Source organism: Protopterus annectens, chromosome 14.part0 (genome assembly GCF_019279795.1).
Source record: "Protopterus annectens isolate FY-2018-M chromosome 14.part0, PAN1.0, whole genome shotgun sequence".
NCBI lineage: Eukaryota > Metazoa > Chordata > Ceratodontiformes > Protopteridae > Protopterus > Protopterus annectens.
In genome coordinates, this window is record NC_056748.1 from 644,905,955 (window position 1) to 644,923,884 (window position 17,930).

Below are 17,930 nucleotides of genomic sequence, written 5' to 3' on the forward strand. Positions count from 1 at the left end.
CAGGAGGTTGAAATCTAAAAGGTTAGAATACATATAATTGGATATTTCTAAGAATCATGAATTACAAAGCTGTACACCTGAAGAATTTAATACTCCCTATGGGTCACTAGAACCATATGTACATAAAACACACACACACACACACACACACACACACACACACACACACACTCATAGATGTTTACATAAGCCAATTATAAAAATTAATTCCTGAATTACATTTGAAGTCACAAAATTGACAATGTGACCTGTCAGTAAAAACAAGTATGTGTAAAACTGCACAGTAGTGTCTTTACTATAGAGCCTCAACCGTGATTTCCTGTTAAAAACATCACACATATGTGTCCATTTGTCTTTTTTTCCTCAACTGCTTATATCCAAGTGCCCACTGGGACTGACAATAAACCACCTAGTTACCATGACAACACTGTAAAATAAATGACCAGCTAAGGATTAGCAGCTTTGCTGATGGAAAGATCATCTTATGAAACATAAGCTATGCCATCATAACAACTATCCTGAGTCTGCCGGGAACATTTTTTTCACTGACAATGGCATAATGTAAAAGGCATCTTCTGCACAGTTTCCTGTAGGTCTGCTTAATAACCACTGAGGAACATTCAGTCAGAGAACATTAAGACCGATGAATTTTGGAATATAAGGAAGTGAGTAGGAAAGATCAGGTAGAGCATTTCTAAGCAGGGACTGTAGATCAGTCATGTAGCAGTTAATAACATTGTTTCTTTCACCATTATGAGCATACCACACCTGTTTGTTTTTTTTTTTTTTTTACACTAAATGAAATGTCTGCAATATAAGCTGCTGGTAGCTGAATGTTTTTTCACTGTCTATATGGAAAGGAAGCAGTTAGCCAAGAACCCAATATCAGATTAAAACAGGGAGCTAATTACAATGAATAACTGAAGGCAGAAAACTTTCACAAAACTATTGCATCGCACTACAATAGAAAGAGTCCTGCAGTGATATGCTGCTCTCCTACTGACCAGTTTCCTGTTAATAAACCACAGTTTCAATGCTTGTTGTATCTGTCATACCTGCCCAAATTGCAAGAAAAAAATGCATGATGATGTCAATGCCTTCATTCTTAAGAAATTCAGCCCAATGTAGTCCTGAAGTACTCCACTAATACATTGTTGATGAACAGTATTTCACATACATACACAGACACAAACACACTCACAAATACACATGCGTGCGCGCACTCGTGCACACACACATGCAAGTTCACACAAGCATACACACGCACTTATGCACACAAAGGTACACACACACACACACACACACACACACACACACACACACACACACACACACACACACACACAGCAATTTTGTGTCTGCATACCTCCCAGGTTAGTGATTTGCACTTCATAATGATGCATGAGTTTTAGTCAGATGCCTTTATACACGTCCAGTGTGTGTCCTTTCCCATACACTGTTATAGAGTTAAAATATTTTAATTCTGCAACAGTCGTTTCATGCATGAAGCTTCTGATACATATAAAAATTTGTCTGTTTCACACCCACAAACAAATTACCTAGCAGTCTAATTTACTATATTTACTGTATCAGTAGTTATAATTTCACTTATCTGTTTTCTCTGCAACTTAAATCGAGGGCAAAGTGGAATAAATTATGCCGTGCTCTGGATCCACTAAATAATGGAGCAGATTACAGAATGTTGACAGATGGCTTGTAAATACTTTACTAAACACTGTAATTCATGTTACAGTGTATCATATTGTATGACAAATGTACATTATTTCAAAGCATGAAAAATAGAGTTGGACTAAAAACTGACTTACCAAATTCTTCACAAATGCTTTCATTCTCAATCAAAGTTGGATGGTCAAATGTCTCACGACAGTACAAAATTTGAGTTTTATCATTAATAACAGCAATGCCTCCTAATGCCAGTACAAACTGGTCTGTTAGGAAAGAAGAAGGTTTGTCCTGAATACGTTTTACCATGGCACGATAGCGGCAGTACTGTGGGTAACTTAGAATGATCACGTTGTTCTCATTGTCTTCCCCTACAAAGAAAAATATGGTTTAATTAGCACAGGTGTAAAAATGCATTCAAATTCAAATCTGCACAAGCTCAAGAGATGACTTATTCGTGTGAATATATATCTATATATATATATATATATATATATATATATATATATATATATATATATTTGCAGTACTAAAATACTTATAATCTAGTAAAAACAAAATTGGATTGGAAATAGAATACAAATATAATAGCACTCTACGTGTAATAAGAGAATTTTGTCCCACATAAATTGATTTTTCATTTGAAATTATAATGAGCAGGATTAGTAAATATACATGCTTAACATTTTAACAAAACCCAAACCATAAAAGTTCATCAGCCTATCATACTGAAAGCAACATGAACAATCTAAAAACACACTTTGTGTTGGCAGTGGGCAACACTTCAAGTAGAAGGCTATACTCTCGGTATTCCCATAATTTTATAACACATTCTAGGAACAGCATGATGAAGAACAAACTTCACATTTCTGACCGTGACTATCTCCACCAAAAAGTGCTACCTGTTTTCCAGTCAAGTGGTACAGCTCCTGGCTAGAAAACAGCAAATCTGACTGAGTAGCATGCATGGTCTGCCCTGTTACATGCTTGTGTTAGCAAAACTTTCTGTTACTCTTTCTGGTATATGAGTAGGGCTGTCAGCACATTAGCAGGGAAACTTAGAAAAATGCTTCTTTATCCAGTCAAAGCAGCAGGCGTTAAAACAAATCATCACTGCGTTATTTCTACTTTTATTTATTTATTTTCATTTCTTAACTAAGAAAGGCAGGATGATCCAAGAGCTTCTTTCAGCCATGATCCAGGCCAGACACAACAATAATGACTTAATAAAATTAAGATTGTAGATAAAAATAAAATGACTGCAATGTAATCAACATGTAATCCATTTATGAGATATACTAACATAAATGGCATAAAGTACATACTGTTTGTGTAAACAATATTCAGAATGCAACTTAGGGCACTGAACTTAATACAGCAAGCATTTATATACTTAAGAAAATGGAAAAGATTTTGCCCTTTCTCAGAGTAGCTCACACAAGTAAGAATTTTTTTCCTTTTAACTATTTTAACTCAAACATTACTGGATGGGTTCCTACTAATGTCATTCCCCCTGTCAGTCTCCTGTCCCATAGCCCATTTTCAATTCATTCCTCCACAGGTGTGTCATACCTCACTAAATTACCCATCAGAAGGTAGTCCACATTTGCTTAGACTCCCCAGACAATGTTACTGCACATGAGTCATATACAGGCTGTTGCTTACACATATATGTAAAGTCTACTAGGGAATCACAGCCCACGCAATCAGTCTTGGTATGGATTTCAGCCTCCACTTAGCACATATATGACAACCCACAGCACAACACTTAGCACATATATGACAACCCACAGCACAACACTTAGCACATATATGACAACCCACAGCACAAACCAATGACTCTTGGAAAAATAAATATGTATGCCAGCCTCTCCTTGCATCGTTCACTAATCTGGTCTTTCTCTGTCTGTGGCTGCTAGCTTTAGAGGTCAGTGGCCTTTGGGACACTTGTGTGGCACACCTATGAGAAATCTTAAATGATCATTCAGCCATAACACCACAGCTGATAATTAAGTATAGAAAAGAGGAAAAATAAAACAATGTCACCAGGAAACAGCACATCAAGACTCCTGCATACCTCAATTATTCTTATGTCTAAACAACGTATTCATAAAACTGGCTCTTAGGTTAAACAACACTGTGTATCAAAAGACTAAAACTACTCATAGGAGCTGTTTAAAACATTAAAATGAGCACAAATATGTGTTGAATAAATCTGTAACAATGATTAAATAGTTGAACAATTGCTGTGTGCATTACCAAAACAAGATTTATCAAACCCTCTGGAATAAACTACCTATCTTTATCAAACAAAGCTCCTCATTAGCACTCTTCAAGAAAAATCTTGATGATTGGATGGGAAATAGGAAATTCACCCTGGGGATCACCTCTATGGCTCTGCCCGACAGTGACACAGGAAAATAATTTTCTTGGGTGGCAAAAGCCAGGGTACCAATTTGGCTGGGCTTGTATAGGCCCTAGGGCCAATAGCCTAGTACCTACCTATGAACCTATGAACCTTGTTTGATAAAACCAGTTCAGCAAAACCAGTCTTTTCTTCTTAAGACTTTCTGTAATTGGTAGAAAACAGTTTCCCATAAGCAGAGTTGTGCAACGCATGACTGCATTACTGTGTTACTGTTTCCAGATGACGCACGCGTGTGTGTGTGTGTGTGTGTGTGTGTAATGTGTGTGACAGAGAGAAAGGTGCCCTGCGCTTACAGATGCTCTACAGTGGAGGAATGGACTTTTTCCACTTATGATGCTGAGACTATAGAGTTAACCATGTAAGGAGGATTCAAGTGGCACAGATGTCTATACCTGGTGGGGGTAGCTTCCACTCTCCTACAATAAAAACATTATTTTCATTTTACTGTCTTCCCTAGATAACCTGATTTGTTGAACTGGCTCTAGAGTTGTGGTTGAACATATGAAAAGTAGCTAATAGTTAAATACTCAGTTAAATCATTTCTACAGTACCAGCTAACTGCTACCTCTTAGTTTCAAAAGCACTTCTTCATTTAATGAAAACAGTGATACTGTTAAAATAATATAATAAAATAATGCCCTGCTCTGTGGTGCACCGGGATGATGCCTGACTGTGACCCACATAACTCAAATTTTATTAGGGGCTCAGGCACTGGAACGGCTGGACAGAGAAGAACAGAAATAAGTAGCATATAGCTTGCCCATCGTGGCGGAAGGGTACACTGATTCCTGGCTAGCCACTGCTATTGCTGCAATGTCGCAACCAGGGGCTTGTATGAACAGGGGTAGCGAATCAAAGAGGACGTAGTCTGTGGCTACCCAAAGAATTGATGGTAGTCCTTGGTGGTATGCAGCCTCTGCACTGATACAGATACATATGTTACCAGCAGGGAGTACGACTATGACCTACTGAAATGGCCTCAGTTGTTGGAATGTTTCTCATTGCTCTCTATATGATGACCTCTCCAGATGGCTCCCACCCTTGTTCTGTACTGGCTACATCTCTAATAAAGGAGAAATAATGGTTTAAGTCCACTCAGGTGAGACTAGTCAGCCAGCAGGCATAGGGCAAAGAAAAAGAGAAAAAATAATGATCTGATATATCCACTGCTGTATGCACTCTTCTATTATATTTTATTATAATATTTTCAAGTGTGAGCTGATCACAGATAGATGGAACATTTTTTTCACCAATCAGTTGAAAATTCATCCCCTATGTTTTGCTTTACTATCATTATCATAAATTACAAAAAGAAGAAAAAATATAGGACAGTCGTATCTGTCTCCAATTAGCAATAGCTATCACTGACATAAGTCTGTTTGAGCTAAAAAGTAGACTTAATACATTGATACTACCTGTGGAAATACCAAGATACTCAACAGTAGCCAAGTTTAACTAGAAAAAACAGCTCAGTAAAGCCTCTAATAAATAGCATAGATCATTATTATATGGCGCATTAATAGTTTAAGGATGCTTTTTTTATCTGTATGAAAATAATTCACTGAGGTTAATGTGGCTTAATCTTCCACACTGCTCCTGAATACAGCAACTATTTAAAGATTAATAATACAATTCTTTATAAAGAAAAAAATATATACCACTTGCAAAAACCCTTCAAAATGCTTGGTCAGACATAACTTTATTGATGACAGAAACTGTGTCCATTATCTTGATACTCCAGTATTATACAGTGACTGGCCATTAACGTTCAAAACGTGCACGCTGGTTGGTCAACTTAACCAGAGTGCCCATTGTAAAATCAAGCATACATCAATTGAAAAAAGTCTGGTTACCCGGACTTTCTTCTATTAATACATGCTACACAGCTTTCGGGTTTTTTTGATTAAAAAAAATAATAAACTTTGAAATCCAAACAGTTCACAGGTGTGAGAGAAATGGGACAGAGAAAAATGCAACGAAAATCAGGTATGTTATGCAAAACTAAAGAAATGTGCCTGATTATCATTGTATTTTCTCTGCCCTGTCTTGTTTAACATAGCAAAACACTTTGTAAAAAGCAACAGGGATCTTGCTTTCTCCGTTGCTTTTGCCCACAGCTCAGATGTACTGCATAGGCATACGCGTGTGCAGTACATCAGAACTGTTGCAGAATACCAGACAGCTGCGGAAGGGCAGCAAGGAGGCATTATACAATGCCATTATTTAAGAAAAGTAATTATTTTTTTTCTTAAATAATGTCATTGTATAATAGCAATAACCCACTTCTGGGTGTGGGTAATGCTGGATTTACACACAGTTGGCTTTGTTTGGCCACTCGGGCTTCGCCCTTGTGACCAAACCACACCAACCGTGGGTAAATCCAGCATTACCCACACCCAGGCGTGGGTTATTGCTATATTATACCACTATCATTTATAGGAATATCATTTTCATTCATTACATGAAAAGAAATACCTGTAACATTAATTTTACCAACAAAAAAAAGTATTACATACTTGGACTTTTTTCAGTCTCAGCAACAACTTAAACAGGACTGCAGCAGAATAAACCTTATTTAAAATGTATATAGGTAGAAATAGTTCCTGAAACTTATAATTTACTGATTCATTGGTTTTATTTATTTACTTCATGACTACATAGTGCAGTAATGGAATGGACTACATATGAAATGACCTGCATATCAGAGTACAATTTACATGATTATAGAAGGCAATAAACTCTATTTTAGCCAGAAACACATACCCCCTCTCTCATACATGCATACACACATCTGTCTCTTAGGAATGTACATTGTATACCTAAGCTGCTAACACATGCATACACACATCTGTCTCTTCGGAATGTACGTTGTATATCTAAGCTGCTAATACATGCAAATACACATCTGTCACTTAGGAATATACATTGTATACCTAAACTGCTAATACATGCATACACACATATGTCTCTAAGGAATGTACATTGTATATCTAAGCTGCTAATACGTGCATACACACATCTGTCTCTTAGGAATGTATGTTGTACATCCAAGCTACTAATACATGCATACACACATCTGCCTCTTAGGAATGTATGTTGTATACCTAAGCTGCTAATACATGCATACACACATCTGTCTCTTACACATGTACATTGTACAGCTAAGCTGCTAAAACATGCATACACACATCTGTCTCTTAGGAATGTATGCTGTATATCTAAGCTGCTAATACAGGCATACAGACATCTATCTCTTAGGAATGTACACTGTATATCTAAGCTGCTAATACATACATACACACATCCATCTCTTAAGAATGTATGTTGTACATCTAAGCTGCTAATACATACATACACACATCTGTCTCTTAGAAATGTACATTGTACAGCTAAACTGCTAAAACATGCATACACACATCTGTCTCTTAGGAATATATGCTGTATATCTAAGCTGCTAATACATACATACATACATACATACATCTGTCTCTTGGGAATGTACATTGTATATCTAAGCTGCTAATACATGAAAACACACATCTGTCTCTTAGGAATGTACGTTGTATATCTAATCTAGTACATGCATACACACATCTGCCTCTTAGGAATGTATGTTGTATGCTTAATCTGCTAATACATGCATACACACATCTGTCTCTAAGGAATGTACATTGTATATCTAAGCTGCTAATACATATATACACACATCTGTCTCTTAGGAATGTATAATGTATATCTAAGCTGCTAATACATGCATACACACATTTGCCTCTTAGGAATGTATGTTGTACATCTACGCTGCTAATAACTGCACATACACATGTGTCGCTTAGAAATGTACATTTTACATCTGAGCTGCTAATACATGCATACATACATCTGTCTCTTTGGAATGTACCCTGTATTTCTAAACTGCTAATACATGCATACACACATCTGTCTCTTAGGAATGTGTGTCGTATATCTAAACTGCTAATACATGCATACACACATCTGTCTTTTAGGAATGTATGTTTTATATCTAAGCTGATAATACATGCATACACACATCTGCCTCTTAGGAATGTATAATGTATATCTAAGCTGCTAATAAATGCATACACACATCTGTCTCTTAGGAATGTGTGTTGTATATATATATAAGCTGCTAAACTGGACAGCAAATGTCTATTTTTCAGCGTGATACTTTGAAAATGTTTCTTTTATGTAGTGGGAAAGAAGTGGAGTATTCTGTCCTAACATTATATCTACATGTGGGTATTAAAGCCGTCCAGCACCATTCCCTGTGTTTGAAGAGTAGACATTGTGCCAGAATTCATGGAGTTAAGCTGAATATGAATATGTGTACGTTTAAGACAGGCACGAATATGTATATGTTCAAGGTACGCAATGCACTCTGTTATCCTTGTCTTTTCCCCTCTTTGTGATTTTCATGGACAGGATACAAAGGCACCACTAAGGTCTGAAGAGTAGCAAATTTAGGGATGCAAGGTTTGTACCTCTCTTGTTTTTAGCAGATGCGTTCATCTGTTTAGCTTCATGCAGCTGTGATCTTGGGTGTAAATGGGTGGCAACTGTGGGCATTATAAATTGCAATACAGCTCAATGACTTGCTCTACCTTATCGATTTCACTTTAGAAACCTACATGACTTACATGAATGTCTCCTTTTATCAACCAAAAATTTTCAGCCTGGAAATGAAGGTTTGTACACAGATAACAGAACAGGAAAGGAAGACTTTTATAGAGTATGGTGTCAAGTTTTTCCCCACTGCACACCTTCCCCATGCCGAAGAAGAACAACTTCCAGTTTTGTTTTTACCATAAATTAAACAATTAGTCATGCCATGGGATCCACTCTCTGTCACTTATTCTAGAGAGCTACTTTAATGGTCTTGGCAAAGGTTCTTTGACGTTGTTGGTCATCTATAGTCCCCCTGCAGCAGGACTGCAATAACCCCTACCTGTCTGTTCCTCTTCCCCTTTGAAGCAGTTGGCGGAACATTTGTCTCTCCACTGGGTGGCATCAGCCTATGGATGTGGGTTATCATGGTCATGAGCTCTCCATGATCATCAGTCAATGGGTGTGAGCCATCACCATTATGAGCTGTCCATCCTTACCAACCAATGTGTGCTAGCCATCATTGTCATGAGCTGTCCATCATTATCAGCTAATGGGTATAAAACATCATTGCCATGAGCTATCCATCATCATCAGCCAATTGGTGTGGATCACCATCATCATCATCATGAGTTGCAAGACTTTCCCTGTTTTGATTCTACTACTGTTCTTTAGTGGACCTTTTGGGATGTGTGCTTACAGGATGCATACTTAATGCAGCACAAGACTCGTTCATCTCAAGCATGCAGGCAACTTCTTTTATGGTATCCACATGCCAGCAATCTTACCTGGTGTCGTTTTTTTCATCACCATCATCTCAAGTGATGGTCATCATGAATCTGTTGGTCTTAATGTGGGTGGGCATTTTGAAGGCAAAAAGTACTAGAAGTGTGATTGTTCAAGGAACTCTCTCTTCACATTACCATACTGAAGATGAAGGCAGTTCTCCTTTCTCTTCAGGCTTTTCGGAATATCTGTAAACAGGGTCCTGTCCATACAGATCAGTGAACTGTCAGTTATGTGGTTTTTCAAAATACTTGGAGAAGATGATCCTATCCTCTGTGCCAGAAGGCTATGAGAGCTCAGGAATGGGTCAGGCTATGAGAGCTCAGGAATGGGTCAGGCTATGAGAGCTCAGGAATGGGTCAGGCTATGAGACTTCAGGAATGGGTCAGGCTATGAGAGCTCAGGAATGGGTCAGGCTATGAGACTTCAGGAATGGGTCAGGCTATGAGAGCTCAGGAATGGGTCAGGCTATGAGAGCTCAGGAATGGGTCAGGCTATGAGACTTCAGGAATGGGTCAGGCTATGAGAGCTCAGGAATGGGTCAGGCTATGAGAGCTCAGGAATGGGTCAGGCTATGAGAGCTCAGGAATGGGTCAGGCTATGAGAGCTCAGGAATGGGTCAGGCTATGAGAGCTCAGGAATGGGTCAGGCTATGAGACTTCAGGAATGGGTCAGGCTATGAGAGCTCAGGAATGGGTCAGGCTATGAGAGCTCAGGAATGGGTCAGGCTATGAGAGCTCAGGAATGGGTCACACTATGAGAGCTCAGGAATGGGTCAGAGCTAGGAACTATTTTGTACTCACTGATCACATTCTTAGTGAACCCAGTTCTTTGTTACACAAACAGTAGGTACCTGCTTGTGCCACAAAAATCATCCCTCAGTTTGCTGTGTGGTGAGAAACATCTTTCAGAAATGGGGGAAGCCCCACTCTGTCTTGTTCACATTAATGAAAATGCCAAATGCATGGCATCTTCCCCTTCATCCTTTCAAAGGGGGAGAACACCAAGGAATGCTTTATCCCACTTGTGGCCCATAGGGCTTTTCTATGCTTTTTTCCTATTTCCTCTAATGGTGAAGTTGGTCCACAGAGTGAGGGTTCTCAATGTCAGTGTCATCTTCTTAGTCACCTTTTGACCACTGCAGATCTGGTTCCCTCTCTCCTACTGCCTCATCTGCTGCAAAAACTTTTCTTTTTTGTGCTGAAATCATTCAGAATACTGTTCAGCCACACATTGCCATTTACTTTTTGTAATCTGCAGCTTGGTTTCCCTAGTTTTAGTCGTGTTCTTTCTGAAAGGGCAGTCTCCACTTTCTCCTCATTCCAGATAACCTGTATCAGGGAAGATATAGAAGGAAAAGTGGACAATTTGTTTGAAATGAGACAAATTCAAAGGGCTACGCCACTCCCTGCTCCAATCCTTGCCCTGCCTTGACAACCTTGCTGGGATTTTGGGTTTATGTTAAAGGTGTTCCTCTGTTAAAGTGCACTGCACTGCTGTTTCTAATTTAAATTTGGGATTAAGATGGTTCTTCCTTGGTATCCATGATGCCATTATGTACTAGATGTCTACAGGTAGTAGAGGTGTTATTTAAATAAGAGTTAGTGTGTGTGTGTGTGTGTGTGTGTGTGTGTGTGTGTGTGTGTGTGTGTGTGTGTGTGTGTGTGTGTGTGTGTGTGCGCACATGCACGCTCTCTTTGTGGATACATCTAGTTCTTGGTTTATCGCATTATTGGTACTCCACACTGGATGATGTCTGTAACACTGAGTAACATGCAGGAAGACAGTATCACAGGAAGCACAAATTCACAATGACTGTGCTACACCATTAACAGTTTCAGTGTGAATTTCTGCCACTAAAATAAGAGACCGGGCCTGTAGGTGTAAACATCTGCACCAACTGCAACTGCCATTTTATCCTCAAACATTAAATATTTAAATGCAAGCTGCAAAGGCCTATACTGCAGTATAAAACAAAGCATTAGTTAAGCAAAATACAACACATGAAATTATAATTTAAATTCAAATCGAAAACAATATACCTGTGTAGTGAGTGGACATGTATTATACAGTTGGAAGTATCTCAAGTGGGTCATTTTCATCAGACCACTACCCTGCTTAACAAATATGGACTAAAATATTATCAATGCCTCTGTAATATAAGATAACTTTGAGAAAAAATCAAAGTGATCTCAATAAATAAATGAGTTAATATTTATTTCTTCTCCCTTCTGCAGTCTCTTTTGAAACTGGCAAGATCACACTAATCTGAAATTGGAATCGCTTATGTATTCAAAGAGTATAGCAGTATAGCAAAGATTCCCAGACTATGTTGTGTTCACAATGGGTTCCCTTCAGAATCTTGAACTACTGAAATCCTGACCAGAAAGGCGAAAGTGCAGAATACCGAAACCCCAGAAGTGCAAAATTCAAAATCTCGAAGTTCAGAGATTTTGAATTAGTGGTTCTGGTGCTGAGGTGTGTGAGTGGATGGTTGGAGATGTAGGTAAGTATTTGTGTTTTATGGGTTTTGGGTAGGGGCTTTAGTGTGTGTCCATGTGTATTGGTAGTGTGATGTGTGTGTGTGCGAGGGGAATCTAACTTGTGTATTGGTGTTTTTGACTGTTTGTCTGTGTAGTGCGACCTCGGAGTTAGTATATTTAAGTACGGGGGTGTGGGGGGCGCAGGTGTTTGTACTTGTGTATGTGTAGGGAGGTGTATGTTTGCATCTGTGTGTGTGGTATGCTTTGTATAAAAGTTGCGATTTTAAATGTTCGCGCTTCTGGGGTTTCGGCTTTATGGATTTTTGGCTTCATGGTCACGAGATACTGAAATTCGAGACTTCAGTATTTTAAGATTCTGAAGTGAATCCGTTCACAATATGTGTGTGTGTGTGTGTGTGTGTGTGTGTGTGTGTGTGTGTGTGTGTGTGTGTGTGTGTGTGTGTGTGTGCGTGTGTGTGTGTGTGTGTGTGTGTATCTCTCCCTCTATACATATATATATATATATATATATATATATATATATATATATATATATATATATGTATATATATATATGTGTGTGTGTGTGATCTGTATATTAAGCAAGTTTTAGTCAAGTTGATAAGAATTAATATAAATATACATTGCAAAGAAAAGTTGATGCAATATCCCTGGAGACATGCATGAAAGCAAAAATTATAATACAAAAATGTACTGTACCCCCTCTGTATAGAATATATTTCTGTTAACTATGCCTGTTTACAGTTTAACACTACTATTCCTGCAACCGTGACTGCTTTGGCTCTAATTTTGATAGAAAATAAGACATCGTGCAGTCCACAACAAAATTAAAAATATAAACAAGTGAAATATTCAAAATAGATAATCTGACTGATTTAAGACAACAATAAAAATACACAGAGGTATACACATACTTACATGCATATGACAACTGCAGAAACTGAAAATTTTTAATATTTCACAGTAGTTCTGAACATTAGGCCAGCTTCACCATCCAAATACAAGTTTTCAGACGTCATACAAACTTTTGATATAATATGGCCTACAGCTGGAGAAGCTGGCAATCGTACTAAAACCACATTCCACAAATTTGAATCATTGAACTGCAAAACAGCAAAATCCATCGCTCAAAGAAGCACTCAAACCTTCTACAGTCTAAATAAAATTGCACATGTAATTTTCTAAATAAATTTACTGGATGTCTTTCTAAAATAAAATCACATACACATATGTAATTTTTGCTCAAAAAAATGCTCTGTCTGGCCTTCAGCTTGTAATTACATTGGTGCACAACCAAATGAAATGTCAGATCCTCCCAAAACGTCCCCTGCAAATAAAATACCTACTGAGAATAGGGGGCAGAGTTGCCAACATTTGGAATAACAGCATGAACTAAATAAAGGAAAACTCATCAACCTTCAAGGTACAATTAAAACCTTCCTCACCATTAGACTAAACTTCGTCATCATTAGGGTAACCTGCCCAGAACACAGCATCACCTAATTAATCATCAGTCTATTTATCTATCAATCTATCTAGTCTCCTTTCCCTCTTCTCATATTACGGTAACACCTGCTCACAGGTGATTTTGATGCATTACTCCTATTTCCTCTTCTGTTATAAACTTCTCTCCCACCAGCCATTCTATGTCTTACCTATCCTCCTATATGTCCTTATCGGTAATTATTTTCAGACTTTTTCTTCTGGTGTATCTGTTACTTTATTAATGTTTATCTGAAATAAAAATGTACATTTCATCATTACTGACATTGTTTTCTATTACCCTTGTTCCAAAATAGTTACATTATCAAATAAAACTATTTAAATATTTAAACTAAACTGTCATGTTACATGTTTGCAATATTTTCTCCATTCACAGTTCCCTCTACAATGGGCATTGCCCAGTAAGGCTAAGTCATTTAACAAAATTTAAATAAAATAAAATAGAGTCTATGTTTGCTGGATAAAGTAATGACATTAACAATCAACCTGTACCCTTATAACTCTCCTTTCTCAAGATGTGTTTGACATATATGAAACTAATATCATAAATTAAATTGAAATGTGCCTCCGCATTTTTGTATGAATATACAAAATGTGATACCCATTTGATGAAATGCATTATAACTAAAGACAGGGTCACTATTTAGCAAATGTTAGAAGTCATTCTGCCTTCCACAGGTAGGTAGTGTAACATGAATCAAGGTAATCTACTTGAAAAATATATTTTCCGATGTGACAGATACGGCTGACACTGTATTTCAGAAATTTTGTTCATATTTTAAGTTTCAAAATCTAGGTCTTTATACATTTCAGATCTACTCCTTCTGAGCAGCAGTACCAAAAATCTAAAACAGTACATTAGCACTGAATTTTACCCATAATCGTTTTTTACCAGATGTTTAATTATTGAAACCACATGATGTTTAATTACACATTAACTGCCCCTTTCATCCCATTCATGTTACAAAGCTTTCGGGGATTTGTTGAGGCTTTGCCTTGTTTATTATAGGCTCTTTTTTGTCTTTAATAGCCCATTGTCAGTTGAAGCATCAAGTATGTTGAATCTGTTTTAGATATAGTGGCTGAAAGTGCTGGAGCTGTAAGACCTTTGGTCTTCTTCTTGGTGTCTGACAGGTGAGAGGCAGGAAATGTCACATAAATTTGTGTCAAACTTGAGCTCATTGGTTGAATAACAGAGCATGCAGCATAAGCTATTAAATGTTGACCATCTTTTTTTATATACTTACTTCACATGAATAAGGGCAGTCTTCTTATATGTTTTATATACCTATAAATATGGAACTCATTATCAAAATTTTCAAACTATAAGCACACACAGCAGGATGCTCAAACACTACAAAGGGAGTCTTAAGAAGCACATCTGTTAGTAGTAGGGGACTTCGTATCTCTCAACATGCAGACTTTGAAAATAGGAACAAAGGCCCTAGAAAAATAGGAACAGCCAATTAAAACTGGACATCTAATTAGCATAAAATTTGACTACCAAATAGCACACAATTCTTTCCATTTCTAGTAGGAATCTGTGATACTGCAGAGAAAAACATGATTAAGAAACAGAGTAACAAAAATGATGGAAAAATATAAACACATTATGAAAGAGTCAGTGTCAAATGTATAGACTTTAATGAACCGCATTGCAAAATTTTACCACACATGCTCATTTATTTTTGCTTAAGAAAAAGGAAGTTGTAAGATGTATGCCCTCTTTCTTTAAATTATTGTGGTCACTAGGACATTGATTATGTAGTACATTTTTCTGTACACAGCTTCAAAAATCACATGTGATAAGGGAGATTCGGAAAATTGTGTTAAGGTGTAAATCCAGCCTGAAAATAGGGACAAATCTCCAAAAATATGGCCATCCTAAATCATGCCTGAAAATAGTAACATCCTCCAAACTAGGGAGAGTTGAGGTGTGTGAGACTGACAATGTAACTTCTTTATTGCAAACACCTGTTCCATTTTCAAAAGACGTTCTTCAGCAGAAGGTCAGATGGCAAGATGTATTTATGGCACCAGTGAATTCTTTAACACATAATCTCTCCACTTTGGCTACTTTGTTTTCCAGAATGTTCACATTAAATGCTAAACAAAAGAATAATGAAATTGCTGCATTACAATTGACTGTTTAATGGCTACATGTGTGATTTAGCATAATGAAATTTCAGAAATTGGGTTCTGCCTTCCACTGTCTTAAAATGTAACTTTAAACATTTACAGCTAGGGAATACCACATGAGAAGTGGATTACTGTTAACACCAGACTGCCAAGGTGTGAAATAAGGCAAAAAGCACTTGGTCCCAAATGCCGTAACCAGCAGGGTAAGCTCTTACCACACAGTAAACCACAACTATCTGCATCCTATTCCACTTGCAAAATTGAATCCTCAATGAATAAACATTGTAATTACAAGAAAAAGTAAATAATTATTGAAAAAGAGAAAAATAACCATGCAAAATATTATCTCTGTTAGCCTGATTCACTCATATGTATATCCACAAACACACTCAAAGAATATGTTTCTTTAAGGGCAAAGTAGCAGCAACAGTTTATAGTTAAAGGACCACAAAACACATCTTGTTATTCTACCACTATATAATATTATCAGTAGTCATGCTAAAAGACTATCAGAAAATAAAATGTCCCAGATAAAAGCAGGTCTACCTTTATTACTACATTTACAACTCATTTTTGTATATCCCAGTAGCATTATGTCAAAGAAAAGAGGGATCGTTGGGTATTTATTTATTTATTTGTATATTTATTTTGTTGATCAGGAAATCCATTTCAGCTTATGGCACATGTTTGAAAGTTTGGTAGTAGCTACATTTCATAACATTAGAGCCTCACAAACCATATTCATCTCCTGCATAACACAGTCCATTATCCTGCTAAATAAATGCCCAGCTACATTCAGGACCATTTATTAATACTGCAGCATTCTCTCAGCAGTACCAAATGTGGAAATGACAGGAACTGTCTATCCCATTATTCATTTATACATTTACGTCTGATGGCTGGACAGAGTCCACTAACTGAGTTTATGACTGGTATTCACAGGACATATCAGATGACATTTATACTGATCAGGGAAAAATGTAGCTAAGACACCCAGAGAAAACCAGCCTTGCCTTCTTCTGTTTAGTGCTATGATCAATAAACCTACAAAAAATTGGTACCAAGTCAGTACCACAAAATTACAATGTGCTGCACTGCACCATCAACATCTGAATATGAATCTAGCTGCCTGGTATTTGAGGTAGATCCTACAACCTTCCAATGTTTCCGGCCTCTAAGCCAGTTACACCAACTTGTCAGACATTTGGCATTATCTACAGTTACTATATTTCTCTGCTACTTTCGATCAACGGTGGGGATGTGTACTACGGCCAGCTATATTAGTGGTCCACTATGAAGAACTGTGTCTTGTTAAATTTATAGAATATTATTCAAACACAAAACATCTAAAAACTCGCCAAGTTATTACTCCGAACAGTAACACTCCCAAGACCACCCTAGTACCTTGATTTGAGGGTAATCTGACACACTCCTAAACTATATCTATTTATGTATCTATATATGTTTGTGTGTACACATATATATATATATATATATATATATATATATATATATATATTTACACACATATGCGTGCCTGTGAAGGGGTCTATTTCATTCAACTGAACAAAAAAGTTTGAAATACAAAAATATTAATATTGATGAAAAGCTCAGTTTATTCAAAGCTATAAATAAACCTGCTTTCCCACATTCCTGGTAATTACATATACCAACTCAAAGATCATTTAATAGTGGGAAAGGGCAAATCCCTATCCCCACTGTACTGTAATCTCCCATACACAGACGCCAACATTTTTTTCTTTTGTTGGCATCTGTTTGACATCCTGAACATTTCAGCAAGTACACATTCAATGCAACAAATATACACCAATAGCAAGATCATACAAACTCAGAGAAGAGTGAGTAATTGGGAAAAACGCAACACTCACCTTCCCTCTTTTCTCCGAGCCTAGCCATGACAGGTCACCAGCAATGTTTTATGTTTAATAGTCTGGGCATCAATCAGCTATGCAGTGACAAACAGTAAAGCACCCAGAATTCAGGCTAGAGTAGGAAAGCTCTGTTAGACACCAAATATTATCTAGCATGAACAACAGCATAACTTTATCAATAACTTACAAGTGGGTATGGGTAATGCTAAATTTACCCATAGCTGCCACGGTTTGTTCATAACACCTGAGTGATCAAGCAAAGCCAGCTGTGCACAAATACAGTATTACACATACCCAGAAGTAGGTTACTGCTACTATGCAAATGCTGTTATTTAAAAATACAAAACATTTTTTTAATAATGGCATTGCATGAAG

At 37.2% G+C, this 17,930-nt stretch overlaps 1 protein-coding gene across 1 annotated transcript in view; it reads right to left on the minus strand.

The window, feature by feature from the left end:
* ARID5B (AT-rich interaction domain 5B) overlaps positions 1 to 17,930 on the minus strand; it is a 707,673-nt gene that overhangs the window by 426,898 nt on the left and 262,845 nt on the right. Inside the window, exon 4 of the mRNA XM_044056388.1 lies at positions 1,827 to 2,054. Coding sequence (XP_043912323.1) covers positions 1,827 to 2,054 — 228 coding nt within the window. The remainder of the gene's footprint in view (positions 1 to 1,826; positions 2,055 to 17,930) is intronic.